Source organism: Notolepis coatsorum, assembly GCF_963971535.1.
Source record: "Notolepis coatsorum genome assembly, chromosome: 4".
Lineage (NCBI taxonomy): Eukaryota > Metazoa > Chordata > Actinopteri > Aulopiformes > Paralepididae > Notolepis > Notolepis coatsorum.
Window position 1 is genome coordinate 201,379,631 of NC_140168.1, and position 16,132 is coordinate 201,395,762.

General features: G+C 41.3%; 1 protein-coding gene across 1 annotated transcript in view; it reads left to right on the forward strand.

Moving 5' to 3' along the window:
- Positions 1 to 16,132, forward strand: part of sec24d (SEC24 homolog D, COPII coat complex component) — a 128,785-nt gene that overhangs the window by 63,921 nt on the left and 48,732 nt on the right. Inside the window, exon 10 of the mRNA XM_084311720.1 lies at positions 7,119 to 7,234. Within this exon, the coding sequence (XP_084167846.1) occupies positions 7,119 to 7,234 (116 nt within the window). The remainder of the gene's footprint in view (positions 1 to 7,118; positions 7,235 to 16,132) is intronic.

The following is a 16,132-nucleotide window of genomic DNA, read 5'->3' on the forward strand; positions in this document are numbered from 1 at the left end:
TAAATACGATTTTTCTATAAAAAACAGCATTTCAAAGTTAATTGTATCCTTTTAACACATTCGGGATGGGCCACAGAGATCTCCGTGTTTCGAGTCCATGCGTTGTGGACAGAGGCACGGATAAATCCGTGGGAAGTTGTTATTGCTTTTATTCCATTTTAATAACCTATTCAAGGTCGCCGAGCGGCACTGCAGATTTACCCTACTCTATGAATTCGACAAGGTGCAATACCGGCCAGATCCTCTTAGGGGCGCAATCGCGATAATTCAGTGTGCCCTGCTTCCTGAACGGATCAGTATTTTTTTTTTCTTTCAATGGAGATTTCAGTAGCAGGATTCTGGATGTGCAGCATGTAGCTTGGATTACGTTTTGAATTGCGTATGCAATAAGGGGATTTATCATCAGCCAATGGACATATCGATCTACCAGATGGCGATCGATAACGGGGAAATGCTCGGGGGGATCAGCCCGGACCACGGTACGATATTTTTCACGTAAATTACAGCCAATCGGGCATTGTTTTGATAGCCATCCAGGCGATCGGCCTATGTGGCTAGTTAGACGAACACGGTTATTGGTAATCAATAATAATAAACAACGTCCCCCGCCCCCCCCCACCCTTTCATGCATACATGCTTTGGGAGCGTGCCGATCATATGCAGTTTGTTATTTCTGTAGCATCTGTAAAACGGAAATGCCATTGGATATAACGTTAGCAGCTATTAGCCCTATATCTAGCTTTCCAGAAAATATACTAGTCCCAAATCCCGTATAACGCTTATATTCACGGCGTTATAAAATGAGAACCTATTGATGATTTTCTTTTCTTTAAGCCATTTTGAAGGGACAGTTTATGGACTCAATTGACAATGAGAATAGACAGATAGCAATACTATAAAGTATAGATTTAGCTGTACAAACAGCCCCACGTTTGTTTACATTCCCCGGTCCTCTTGAGATTAATTAGACTCAGCCCAATGTCATCACAGTGTCTCTCTCTCATCACAGTGTCTCTCTCTGTCTCATCACAGTTTCTCTCTGTCTCATCACAGTTTCTCTCTGTCTCATCACTGTGTCTCTCTCTGTCTCATCACTGTGTCTCTATCTGTCTCATCACAGTGTCTCTCTCTCATCACAGTGTCTCTCTCTCTCTCATCACAGTGTCTCTCTCTCATCACAGTGTCTCTCTCTGTCTCATCACAGTGTCTCTCTCTCTCATCACCGTGTCTCTCTCTGTCTCATCACAGTGTCTCTCTCTCATCACAGTGTCTCTCTCTCTCTCATCACGTTGTCTCTCTGTCTCATCACTGTGTCTCTCTCTCATCACAGTGTCTCTCTCTCTCTCATCACAGTGTCTCTCTCTCTCTCATCACAGTGTCTCTCTCTGTCTCATCACAGTGTCTCTCTCTGTCTCATCACAGTGTCTCTCTCTCTCATCACGTTGTCTCTCTCTGTCTTATCACAGTGTCTCTCTCTCTCATCACGTTGTCTCTCTCTCATCATGTTGTCTCTGTCTCATCACGTTGTCTCTCTCTCATCACAGTGTCTCTCTCTCTCATCACAGTGTCTCTCTCTCTCATCACGTTGTCTCTCTCTCTCATCACGTCTCTCTCTCTCATCACGTTGTCTCTCTGTCTCATCACAGTGTCTCTCTCATCACGTTGTCAATTCAATTAAATTCAAGTGGCTTTATTGGCATGACGCAGCTTGTACATGTTATGATAACATAAGCATGGATTACAAAACACATATTAATGTCATAGTACATAAAAAAATTATCATCATAAAATAGAACATAAAATATTACAGCATAAACATATCAGGTGACTATCACTCACTGTCCCTCAGTCTATGGCAGGCAGCAACATAGGCTGCTGCTAGCTCACATCTTGTTGAGTCCTCCCCTAGTAGGACTGGTAGTTTTCCTGTATCTGGTAGTGCAAGAAAACCTTTTGTTATTAGTTCAATTTTTTTTAAATGAGTTTCTCTAATATCTTTATATTTTTCACATTTGGTGAGGAAGTGCAACTCAGTTTCAGGCTCACTGAGGATGCAGTGACAGCACAGCCTTTGCTCTGCAGGAAGCCAGGTTTTCCTGTGCCTTCCCTTTTCAACAGCGAGGCTGTGCTCACTCAGTCTGTATTTTGTCAAGGTTCTTTTTAGTTGTTGATCAGTCACCATGCTCAAATAATCTGCTATGGTGTACTGTCGATTTAGAGCCAGATAGCACTGCATTTTGCTCTGTGCTTTTGTTTGCGTTTTCCAATAGGTGATGTAGTTTTGTTTTAGCTGTGTAGTAATTTGATTTATTCTGATTGGTGATGTGTTCTGTTCCTGGGGTGTGTTTGGAGAGCAGGTTTGTGGACTCAGCCTCAGGACCAGCTGGGTAAGGGGGTTCCTGCTGCTCTGCAGCTCTTGGCACTGCAGGGCTTGATAGTGGTACGGGAGGGGGTCACTTTGTTTTAGGTGTGTCCAAAAGTTAATTGCTCTTTTTTGTATTTTTAGTATTAGTGGGTAACGGCCTAATTCTGCCCTGCATGCATTGTTTGTAGTTTTCCTCTGGACATGTAGGAGCATCTTACAGAACTCTGCATGCAGGGTCTCAATGGGGTGTTTGTCCCATTGGGTAAGGTCTTGTTTTGTAAGTGGACCCCACACCTCACTGCCATAGAGTGCAATTGGTTCAATAACACATTCAATTAATTTGAACCAGATTCGAATTGGTATTTCTGTTTGTATATTTCTTTTTATGGCATAGAAAGCCTGGCGTGCTTTCCCTCTCAGCTCATTGACTGCTTCCTTAAAATAGTTTTAGGTCTAAGTACTGTAGGTGTAATGTGTGCAGTACATGTTTTGTACCAATTGAGAACTTTGGTAGGATGTCCTGAGATCTGGATCTTTTTTGGAATATCATTATTTTGGTCTTTTTGGGGTTTACTGCCAGGGCCCAGGTCTGACAGTAATGCTCTAGCAGGTCCAGGCTCTGCTGTAGGCCGTCTGCTGTGGGGGACAACACAACCAGGTCATCTGCAAAGAGCAGGCATTTCACTTCCCGATTGTGGAGACTTACACCGGGGGCAGAGGACTTTTCTAGTATATTAGCCAATTCATTAATATAAATAAAATGAAGAGTGCCGGGCTGAGGTTGCAGCCCTGACGAACGCCTCGCCCTTGGGTAAAGAATTCTGTTCTTTTTTTGCCATTTTTTACGCTGCACATATTACCAGAGTACATTGATTTAATAATATCGTATGTTTTACCCCCTACACCACTCTCTATAACTTTATAGAACAGTCCTGTATGCCAAATAGAATCAAAAGCCTTTTGGAAGTCAATAAAACAGGCATATATTTTGGTTTTATTTTGGTTTATATGTTTATCAATTAGGGTATGTAGGGTGTAGATATGATCGGTTGTGCGGTGTTTTGGTATAAATCCAATTTGGCTTTTACTCAAGATATTGTGCTTGGTAAGGATGTTTAAAAGTCTGGTATTCATAATACTACAGAAAACCTTCCCCAGATTACTGTTTACACAGATGCCTCTGTAATTATTAGGGTCAAATTGGTCTCCGCTTTTATGGATTGGGGGTTATGAGTCCGTGATTCCAGATGTCAGGAAAATATCCTACACTCAGGACCAAATTGAATAGTTTTAATATAGCCAATTGGAATTTCTTGTTCATATTTTTCATCATCTCATTCAAGATGCCATCAGGTCCACAAACCTTTTTAGATTTAAGAGTTTGTAGTTTCTTAAACAGTTCCTGCTCAATAATTGGGGAGTCTAATGAATTTTGATTGTCTTTTATGGCGAGCTCCAATTTAGTCAATTTATCCAGAATTTGGGATTGTTCTGTGTTTCCATCAATTTGAACAGTGTGGTATAGTGTTTTAAAATGGGTTGTCCATATATCACTGTTCTGTATAGCCAATTCCTGGTTTTGTGGTTTGTTTATGTGTTTCTAATGTTGCCAAAAGTAGTTTGTATTGATTGCCTCCTCAATTAGTGTCAGTTGCTGTTTGTCATATTGTTGTTTTTTGATTCTGAGTGTACGTTTGTAGAGTTTTAGGGTCTCACAGTAGAGAAAGCGTACATCGGCATTATTGGGGTCTCTGTGTTTTTTATTTGATAGCATTCAAATTTTTTTCCTAATGATTTTACAATCTGTATCAAACCAGCTGTTTTTTGTTGCCGTTTTTGGTTTGTTTGTAGTACATTTCAGTTGTGCCTCCTTTGCTGTTTGTCTGTATATATTGTTAATATTGTTTACTGCTAGGTTGAGGCTTTCTTTACTGTAAGAGTATGTGGAGTCCAGAAAGTTATCTAAAAGTGTTTGGATTCTTGGGGTATGAGTTGCTTTCTGGTATTGTTCTGCACTGTTTTGGTCCCATCTGTATGAATTTCTGATATTGTACAGCTTACTGTTTTGTGTTTGTGCAATTGTTGTGTCTGATCTTTTAATAAACAGGGTAATTTGGCTGTGATCAGACAGAGGGGTTAGTGGTTTCACAGTGAATGAGCTGAGGGAGGAAGGGTCAAGGTCTGTGATCATATAATCTACTGTGCTGCTGCCAAGGGGTGAGCAGTAAATGTACCTTCCTTGTGAGTCCCCTCTCACACGCCCATTGGCAAGGTAGATACTCAGTCCTCTACAGAGCTGTAATAAGTCCTTCCCATTTTTGTTTATGGAGGTGTCATGGTTATTTCTAGGGAACGGGTTTACATGGTTGCATATGGTGTGGTCTCTCTTTCTCATCACATTGTCTCTCTCATCATGTTGTCTCTCTGTCTCATCACGTTGTCTCTCTCTCTCATCACATTGTTTCTCTCTCATCACGTTGTCTCTCTCTCTCATCACGTTGTCTCTCTCTTTCATCACTTTGCCGTCTCTCTCTCTGTTTCATCACAGTGTCTCTCTCTGTCTCATCACAGTGTCTCTCTCTCTCTGTCTCATCACAGTGTCTCTCTGTCTCATCACCGTCTCGCTCTCTGTCTCATCACAGTGTCAATCAAATTTATTTATATTTAGACATGACACTTGTCAACCAAAGTGTTTCACAGTAAGTCGCATAGCTAAAAACAAAGAAAAGTGCTAAAGTATAGAATAAACAGAAAATATAAACAACCAACGGATAGACAACGAAACAAAACAACACGGCAACAAGCAAGGCAAGAGTCAGAGTTAGTCAGGGAAGGCCAGGGAGTATAGATGGGTTTTGAGTTTAGATTTAAAAGACTCGATGGAGGGGGCAGATTTGATGGACATGGGGATGCTGTTCCAGAGGTCAGTGTCTCTCTGTCTGTCTCACCACAGTGTGTCTCTCTCATCACCACAGTGTCTCTCTCTCTCTCACCACCGTGTGTCTCTCTCATCACCACGTCTCTCTCTCTGTCTCACCACCGTGTGTCTCTCTCATCACCACGTCTCTCTCTCTGTCTCATCACCACGTCTCTCTCTCTGTCTCACCACCGTGTGTCTCTCTCATCACCACGTCTCTCTCTCTCTCACCACCGTGTGTCTCTCTCATCACCACGTCTCTCTCTTTCTCACCACCGTGTGTCTCTCTCATCACCACGTCTCTCTGTCTCATCACCGTGTGTCTCTCTCATCACCACGTCTCTCTCTCTCTCACCACCGTGTGTCTCTCTCATCACCACGTCTCTCTCTGTCTCATCACCACGTCTCTCTCTGTCTCATCACCACGTCTCTCTCTCTGTCTCACCACAGTGTGTCTCTCTCATCACCACGTCTCTCTCTCTCTCATCACTACAGTGTCTCTCTCTTTGTCTCACCACTGTGTGTCTCTCATCACCACGTCTCTCTCTCTGTCTCATCACCGTGTGTCTCTCTCTCATCACCACGTCTCTCTCTCTGTCTCATCACCGTGTGTCTCTCTCTCATCACCACGTCTCTCTCTCTCTCATCACCACAGTGTCTCTCTCTCTGTCTCACCACTGTGTGTCTCTCATCACCACGTCTCTCTCTCTGTCTCACCACATCTCTCCTTCTGTCTCACCACAGTGTGTCTCTCTCATCACCACGTCTCTCTCTCTCTCATCACCACGTCTCTCTCTCTGTCTCACCACATCTCTCTCTCTGTCTCATCACCGTGTGTCTCTCTCTCATCACCACGTCTCTCTCTCTGTCTCACCACATCGCTCTCTCTGTCTCATCACCGTGTGTCTCTCTGTCTCACCACAGTGTCTCTCTCATCACCACGTCTCTCTGTCTCACCACAGTGTGTCTCTCTCATCACCGTGTGTCTCTCTCTGTCTCACCACATCTCTCTCTCTGTCTCATCACCGTGTGTCTCTCTCTCATCACCACGTCTCTCTCTCTGTCTCACCACAGTGTCTCTCTCTCATCACCACGTCTCTCTCTGTCTCACCACAGTGTGTCTCTCTCATCACCACGTCTCTCTCTCTGTCTCACCACCGTGTCTCTCTCTCATCACCACGTCTCTCTGTCTCACCACAGTGTGTCTCTCTCATCACCACGTCTCTCTCTGTCTCACCACCGTGTCTCTCTCTCTCATCACCACGTCTCTCTCTCTCTCACCACAGTGTCTCTCTCTCTCATCACCACGTCTCTCTCTCTGTCTCACCACAGTGTGTCTCTCATCACCACATCTTTCTCTGTCTCACCACAGTGTCTCTCTCTCTCATCACCACGTCTCTCTCTCTCTCACCACAGTGTGTCTCTCTCTCATCACCACGTCTCTCTCTCTGTCTCACCACCGTGTGTCTCTCTCATCACCACGTCTCTCTCTCTCACCACAGTGTGTCTCTCTCTCATCACCACGTCTCTCTCTCTGTCTCACCACCGTGTGTCTCTCTCATCACCACGTCTCTCTGTCTCACCACAGTGTGTCTCTCATCACCACATCGCTCTCTGTCTCACCACAGTGTCTCTCTCTCTCATCACCACGTCTCTCTCTCTGTCTCACCACAGTCTGTCTCTCTCATCACCACAGTGTCTCTCTCTCATCACCACATCTCTCTCTCTGTCTCACCACAGTGTCTCTCTCTCTGTCTCATCACCACGTCTCTCTCTCTGTCTCACCACAGTGTCTCTCTCTCTCATCACCACGTATCTCTCTCTGTCTCACCACAGTGCCTGTCTTCTATTTCCAACACCTGGACCACATGGGCCGGCGGGTGGACTTCTATGAGAAGCCCGAGTTGTCCCTGGGGTCCTACGAGTTCTCTGCCACCCTGGACTACTGCAAGGTACGAGACAATAATCACATAATGCTTCTATATACCTACTTATACACCTGCATATGACCCATATAACTCTACTGCTGTATATACCGTATATATATATTTATTCTTACCGTATATATATATATATATATATATATATATATATATATATATATATACACACATCTGTCTGTACATACCTGCATATAATCCTTTTTACATATCTACATATCACTTACCTGCTCTTACTAGTTACACTGTTGGCCAGTATGACTTATTACCACAATGTCTTTATACCTGTATCACTGTACATATTAATACTACAACTATGTACATACATCTGATTAGCACTATTACTCAGTAGTACTAATTTATATATATATTTTTTTTTTATAAACATAAACATAAACATAACAACAAATTAGACTCACAAGCATTAACAGTAAACATCCAATGAAATCACCATTTGAATCATTATAAATGTAGTTTACGAGATATATACCTCGAGATATATACTTGCTATCTAATACCCTACATACATATGCTCTTGCTCGCTCACCCCCCCCGGACCCCCACTTGGATAATCCATCCATTTTCTTTCGTTTCTAACCAGGCACTACACTTCATATGCTAGCTTTTATTCTCTCCACCACTTCTAACCAGATTGCAATGTTGGTTTCACTGACACCTAAAATTCTTGCTGTCGATATTTCTAGATAAATCACATCGAGATAAGTAAGAACCCATACCTTCCGGCACATTTTTTCCGGTTGAATCCATCGTGATGCTATCAGCTTTTTAGCAGCTGTGAGATCAGATAAAACTAGTCTCTTTAGCTGTATAGGGGCTGCAAACTGAAATACATCATTCAACAGCATTACAGAGGGATGTACAGGTATGTTCAGAGATAAGAATACTGATAATTGCTGGGACACTTCTTTCCAAAATATCTTAACCGGTGGGCAATCCCAATACATGTGCATGAATGTACCCTCATCCCCATTTGTACATAAGGAACATAGGGAGTCTTGTTTAAGTCCCATTCTGTTCAATCTTATAGGAGTCAGGTATGTCCGGCTATGAATATAATTAAGATTAATTTGTTGATGGTCCGGGTTACGTGACGCAATTCGAACTATTTCCAAGTCTGGTATATCCCTCCTCCAGACTGAGTCTAGGGGGAGGATTCCATATACGAAGACGTTAGTAAGTGATGATACAAATCAGATACGAATCCTCTCGATGTTTCTCTTTCATAGAAGAATTTGTGATATCTGTGGTGCTCAATTGGTATCCTTAACACTTTCAGCGCCACGCCTGGTTTTCCGTTTTACCGCTTGAATGCCACCATCGGCGCCAATGTTAACGTTAATATCGCCTAATCTATGTTTTAAATTATGGCTATGTGTCTAATCTGCCCATCGCATTATCAAAGACTATTTTCCAGTCAGTGCTGTGAAGGCAGATTGTTTTTTTATCGCGTCGTTGCCGTTTTTCAGAGCAGTTAGAAAAGCCCCCGTTTTGATATAAAAAACAGCTCATTCTGGAGCATTCTATGAAAATCGTCTTTTAGTGGAATATTCCACAACGTTGATATTCGTCTGCCTTTTTATGAATCGTTTTCAAATAAACGCTAGATGATCAATATTATACGTGCACGCACGCACATTACGGCCGCGCACTGATAATCGCTCCGTTGATTTCCTCACAGACTTTTACAGTGAAACCGAAAGAAGACATTTCACAAAACAGCTTATAACTTCATCAAACTTACTCTGATTATCCTACCACTGATAACATAGAGTCCTTACCTGACATCAGATGGTATCCAACTGGTATATTCCAATTCCTGATCACCATTTGAAAAAATCGATACGTGTATGGATCCAACGCGATACAGTAGAACTCCATGATCCGCGGGGATCTGAGGCTCCAGAATGAACTCTAGTAACCCCGGCTGGATCAGTGAACTGGAAAATGTGGAGTACCGGATTTTTTTCCCCATTCATTTTCATTGAGTCCATTCCAAAATCACTTATGTCATCTGGGAGACGACAGGGGGCGCTTTTTTCCACAGTGATCGCCGGCGCCCCTCGGCTATACTCGGGTAGGCTCGGGTGATGCAAGAATTTTTCAGATCGCAAAAAAAAAAAAAAAATAATAATTCCGAGAAATCTCGTGAGTGGCATGCAACCACCTATAAAAAAACCCGAGAAATCTCGTGAGTGGCACTCAAAGTGTTAATGGGACTCCATGAGCCTTCAAACAATCCAATAACTGTGCGTAAAAATAATATGTGGAACTGGTGAGGTTAAATTTTTGTTTTTTTGTTTGTTAGTTTGTTGAAAACATCTCCCAATGTGTGTATGCCCTGCTTTTCCCATTTGGGGTATCTTATAGGTTGTTTTCCAATAAGGAGTGCATTGTTATTGAATAGGGGAGTATGGCTATGCCATTTATGCTGGTTAGAATTCGTTTGTGTTTCACGCCATATCCGGATCACATGTGTAATAAGGGGGCTAAATTTCTATTCGCATTGCTTAATTGATAATATGGTGTATACTATGTCCTGCAGTCTATGTGGTGCTACTATATTTTCTTCTAAGTTTCTCCAGGATACAGATGCTTGGGAGTCAAACCAGGTTGTCAGTGGTCTTAAAGAGTACGCTTTAAAATAGTGGTAAAAGTCTGGAAATGCCAAACCTCCGTCGGCTTTATTTCTCTGTGCAGTGGATCTTTTTATTCATGGAGGTTTGTTATTCCAAATAAATTTATTTGCGGTGGAGTGTAATTTTTTCCAGTAACCATCAGGAGGGGGTAACTGTAACATTGAGCTAATGAAGTTGATTCTAGGTAAAACATCCATCTTAACTATTGATACTCGTGCCTGTACTGAGTTTTTAAGTTTGGACCACCTGTCAAAGTCATATTTGATCTTATCTTGGATTTTTGTGTAATTGTACTTCACCGTTTGGCTTATAGTAGGGAATACCTCAATTCCTAAACATCTGAAGTGTTTAACCATTGGTATTTCTTCTGGAAGGAGTATATTCTTTGCAGGGGCATTAAGTGGAAGGAAAGCCGACTTTGGCCAATTCATCCTAAATCCCGATAGATTGCCAAAGTCATCAATCAACTTAAGAAGATGAGGCATTCGGTGCAGGACCCTAGAATATTATGGATGTCGGTAAAGGGAATGATCAAGGATTTCACTGATAGCTTTTCCTCCAAAATACGCAAGAATCGATACTCAAAACTGGCTGAACTGGAAACGCTTTATTCAACGTTATTTAATTCTTTACAATGCAACAACTCGGTTCGACTGGAAAATCAAGTTAATGTACTAAAAAAAGAGATTAACGCCATATACAGACAACAATCTGAAATACAAATACACAGCGCAAGACAACAGCAGTACTCTCAAGGTCACCTATTAGCTATGCGATTAAGAGTTAACGCAAAATTTGCAGATATAACTACCATTAAAGCACAACAAGGACTTGTTACAGACCCTAAAAAAATAAACGCAACATTCAAAGAATTCGACTCCAATTTGTATAAATCAGAAACGACCTTCGATCAAAACAAAATGGACACATATCTCAATCAAATTAACCTCCCTAAACTTTCAGAGGATGACGCTAAACAGTTAGAAACACCGATCACACTAGAGGAACTCAAGAAGGCCATATCCGAAATGCAAAGTGGTAAGGCTCCTGGAAGAGACGGTATCCCACCAGAAATGTACCTCTCTTTTGGGACATAATTGGACTCTTATTACTAAATATGATTTTATACTCAGTCAAGGAGGGGAACTTCCATAAGAACGACAATATTGCACTCATAACAGTCCTCCTTAAAAAAGACAAAGACCCCACCGAGTGCGGTAGTTATAGACCCTCCTCGGAACCGATATCAAACTGTACTCTAAGGTATTAGCCATCAGACTACAAAAGCATATGACGTCTTTAGTTCATCCGGACCAAACTGGCTTCATAAGAGGCCGCTTGATCACTGATAACATAAGACGATTACTACACGTACTAGATGCTAACAAGGACGACACCACACCTAAGGCGATGCTGTCCCTGGATGCAATGAAAGCTTTTGACAGGTTGGAATGGTCGTATCTATGGGCAGTATTAGAAAGGATGGGGTTAGGAAAAGGTTTCATTGATATGACTAAAGTATTATACAAAGACCCATCGGCCATGATTACAACAGGTATAATCACCTCTGGAATCTTTCCGGTATCACGCTCATCTAGACAGGGTTGCCCTCTTAGTCCCGGACTATTCGATCTATCATTAGAGCCTTTAGCACAATATATAAGACAATCCCAATCCATAAAACCAATCGTAATCAAGGGCACACAACATAAGATTAGTTTATATGCGGACGACGTAATACTGTTCATGCAAAACCCCAACACCACATTGCCTCATCTGCTCAAGTTGATTGAGGACTTTGGAGATTTATCGGGATTTAAGATAAATTGGCCGAAGTCGGCTTTCCTTCCACTTAACGCCCCTGCAAAAAAAATATATAACCCTCCCAGAAGAGATACCTATGGTAAAACACTTTAGATGTTTGGGAGTTGAAATATTCCCTACCATAAGCCAAACGGTGAAGCACAATTACATACAAATCCAAAACAAAATCAAAGACAACCTTGACAGGTGGTCAAAACATAAAAACTCAGTACAGGCACGGGTATCAATAATTAAGATGGACGTCCTACCTAGAATCAACTTCTTCAGCTCAATGCTACCGTTACCCCCTCCAGAGGGTTACTGGAAAAAATTACACTCCTCCACATACAAATTTATTTGGAATAACAAACCACCACGTATAAAAAGATCCACCGCACAGAGAAACAAAGCAGACGGTGGTATGGCATTTCCAGATTTTTTCCACTATTTTAAGGCGTACACTTTAAGACCACTGACAGCTCCACATAGACTGAAGGACATAGCATACACCAAATGATCAATTAAGCAATGCGAACGGAAATTTGGCCCCATAATTACTCATGCGATCCGGATATGGCGTGAAACACAAAAAAATTATTCTAACACACATAAATGGCATAATCATACTCCCTTATTCAATAACAATGCACTCTTGATTGGAAAACGACCTATAAGATTCCCTATATGGGAAAAGCAAGGCATACACTCATTAGGAGATGTTTTCAACAAACAGGGTTTTTGTAGCTATGAAGAAATACGCAAAAAAAATTATCTCACAGATTCCACATATTATTTTTACGCAGCTCACGGTGTTCCATTAAAGATACCAATTGTACACCACAGATACCACAAATTCTTCTATGAAAGAGAGACATCGAGAGGTTTTGTTTCAGATTTTTATCATCAATTACTAACGTCCTCGTATGAAACCCTCCACCTAGACTCAGTCTGGAGGAGGGATATACCAGACCTGGAAAAAGATTTTGATTGGCAAGAAGCCTGGGCAAATGTTCGATTTGCATCAAGGAACCCGGACCATCAACAAATCAATCTTAACTATATTCACAGGACATACTTGACTCCTATAAGACTGAACAGAATGGGTCTTAAACAAGACTCCAAATGCTCCTTATGTACAAATGGGGACGAGGGGACATTTATGCACATGTACTGGGACTGCCCACCAGTTAAGATATTCTGGAAAGAAGTGACCCAGCAATTATCAAATCTCTTAACTCTGAATATACCTGTACACCCCTCTGTATTACTGCTGAATGATGTTTTTGAGTGTGCAGTACACCCACAGCTAAAGAGATTGGTTTTATCGGGTATCACAGTGGCTAAAAAGCTGATAGCATCACGATGGTTTCAACCGGAAAAAATTTGCCGGAAGGTCTGGATTATTACATATCTCGATGTGATTTATCAAGAAATATCTACAGCAAGAATTTTGGGTCTCAATGAATCCAAAATGACAATGTGGTTAGAAGTGGTGGAGAGAATAAAAGCTAGCATATAATGGCAGTGTCTGGTTAGGAGCGAGGGATAATGGATGGATTATCCAATGGGGGGTCCGGGAGGGGGGGGTACGAGCTAGAGCATATGTGTGTAGGGTATTAGATAGCAGGTATTAGGGGTATATCCTGTATAAGACATTTAACTAATTGGTGATTTCATTGGATGTGCACGGTTAATTAATACTTGTATATCTTATCGTGTGTTGTCATGTTTGTTTATATGTTTGTTTAAAAAATAATAAAAAAAAAAAATACAAAGAAGATGAGGCATTGAGGTGTTAGGGTTTTGCATGAACAATATTACGTCGTCCGCATATAAACTATATTATGATGGTGTGTGCCCTTAATTGCGATTGGTTCTATGGATTGGGATTGTCTTATATATTGTGCTAAAGGCTCTAATGATAAAGCGAATAGTCCGGGACTAAGAGGGCAACCCTGTCTGGAAGAGCGCGATACCGGAAAGATTTCGGAGGTGATTATACCTGTTGTAATCATGGCCGATGGGTCTTTGTATAATACTTTAATCATATCAATGAATCCTTTTCCTAACCCCATCCTTTCTAATACTGCCCATAGATAAGACCATTCCAACCTATCAAAGGCTTTCATCACATCCAGGGACAGCATCGCCTTAGGTGTGGTGTCATCCTTGCTGGCATCTAGCACATGTAGTAACCGTCTTATATTATCCGTGATCAATCGGCCTCTTATGAAGCCAGTCTGGTCAGGATGAACTAAAGACGTCATATGCTTTTGAAGTCTGATGGCTAATACCTTGGAGTACAGCTTGATATCGGTTCCGAGGAGGCTTACGGGTCTATAACTACCGCAATCGGTGGGGTCTTTTTTAAGGAGGACTGTTATGAGTGCAATATTGTCGTTCTTATGGAAGTTCCCCTCCTTGATTGAATATAGAATCATATTAAGTAATAGGGGTCCAATTACATCCCAACATGAGAGGTACATTTCTGGTGGGATACCGTCTCTTCCAGGAGCCCTACCACTTTGCATTTCAGATATGGCCTCCCTAAGTTCATCTAGTGTGATGGGTGTTTCTAACTGTTTAGCGTCATCCTCTGATAGTTTAGGAAGGTTAATTTGATTAAGATATATGTCCATTTTGTTTTGATCGAAGGCCATTTCTGATTTGTACAAGTTGGAGTAGAACTCTTTGAATGTCTCGTTGATTTTTTTAGGGTCTGTAACAAGTCCTTTGCGTTGGCTCTTAACTGCATAGCTAGTAGGTGACTTGGTTTAGAACCATGAAAGTAATGCTGTTGTCTTGTGCTACGTATTTGAACTTCAGATTGTTGTTTATAAATGGCATTAATCTCTTTTTTTAACACATTAATTTGAGTTTCCAGTCGAACCGAGTAGTTGTATTGTAAAGAGGAAAATAACGTAGAGTAAAGCGTTTCCAGCTCTGCCAGTTTTGAACAACGATTCTTGCGTATTTTGGAGGAAAAGTTCCCGGTAAAATCCTTGATCAATCCCTTTACCGACATCCATAATATTCTGGGGTCCTGTACCGATTTCGCATTCTCCAGTAGGAATACAGAAAGAGCTTCTTTGAGTTGTGTAATGAATTCCTTGTTTTTCAGCAATATCGAGTTAAATCGCCATCTTGGGGCTCGGGATGACAGTATACCAAATTATCCTTTTAGGAGTAAATAACAGTGATCTGATAGTGCATTTGGTACCATTTCCACGTCATAGTTATCAAATAGTCTAGGGGATGCAAAAACATAATCTATTCTGGAAAGTGTGTTATGTCTTGCAGATCGACAAGAGTACTTTCGGGTCGTAGGGTTGAGTGATCGCCATAGGTCATTTACACCTGTATTCTTAGCCCAATCCTTTAACGCATTAGATTAATTTTTCTGGTCGTTGGAAAAGGTGGGATAAGATTTATCCATCCCGGGATCCCAAATGGCATTAAAATCCGTGCCAATTATAAATGAGTATTCAGGAAGGTTTAACATTGTTCTGGTAAGTGTAGTGTAGAAGTTAGCCTCGTACAGATTTGGGGCATATGCCGCTACCAACGCTATTTTCCTATTCCTGTATACAATTTTAGCTATGGTTATCCGACCATCTGTATCAGACCATACTTCCTTCAATTCAATATTCAACTTCCGTTTCACGACTATAGCAACTCCACGGGATCTCGTTCCAAAGGAAGAGTGACTAATGTTATGATATATGTTGTCCGCTAACGTAGCTTTGTCTTCCACTAAAATGTGCGTTTCGCTTAGAAGAGCCACATCGACCTGTTTGTTTTTCATCAGTGTGAGCACGCTTTTGCGTTTATGTTGATTATTTATTCCCCCAGTATTCCAGATCATTATATTCAAACTAGCCATAATCTATACATGTTGTTGTGTAATTGTTGGTAATGCTTCTGGAGTACGAATTCACAATGGATATACATCCAACTATTGAGGTCCCGTTGAGAGCTGAGCTTAAAAACATACATATATACAAATACACCCCTAAATCCCCCTCCCTCAGTGAGCTGTACAAGGCTGTGTTCCTAAGACACAACCTTCGCGTATAACTCCCTCCCCTACACCACCGGTTAGCCCAGAATGAGCCATTTATCCTTAACTTTCCTATGTATACCATAGGATCTAACATTCTAAATTCTACCATAAGTAGAATGTCAACTGTGGCTTGGCCACTCTCCCGTTAAATAAAAATGAAAATAAAATAAAAATAAAAATAAAGACTAAAATTGAGCTTCAATTATCATACCATAATCACTTACATTTTATAAGAACTTGTGTAAGTTATAGCAACCCAAGAATAATAGAGAGGTATTGAACTGAATAGAGAACCTCAAAAAATAAGAGAAAAGGGAAAAAAAAGAGAACATTTACTTAGATCTTGAAAGAGCTTTGCTATGCTTAAACACCTAGAGTATAAAGTGG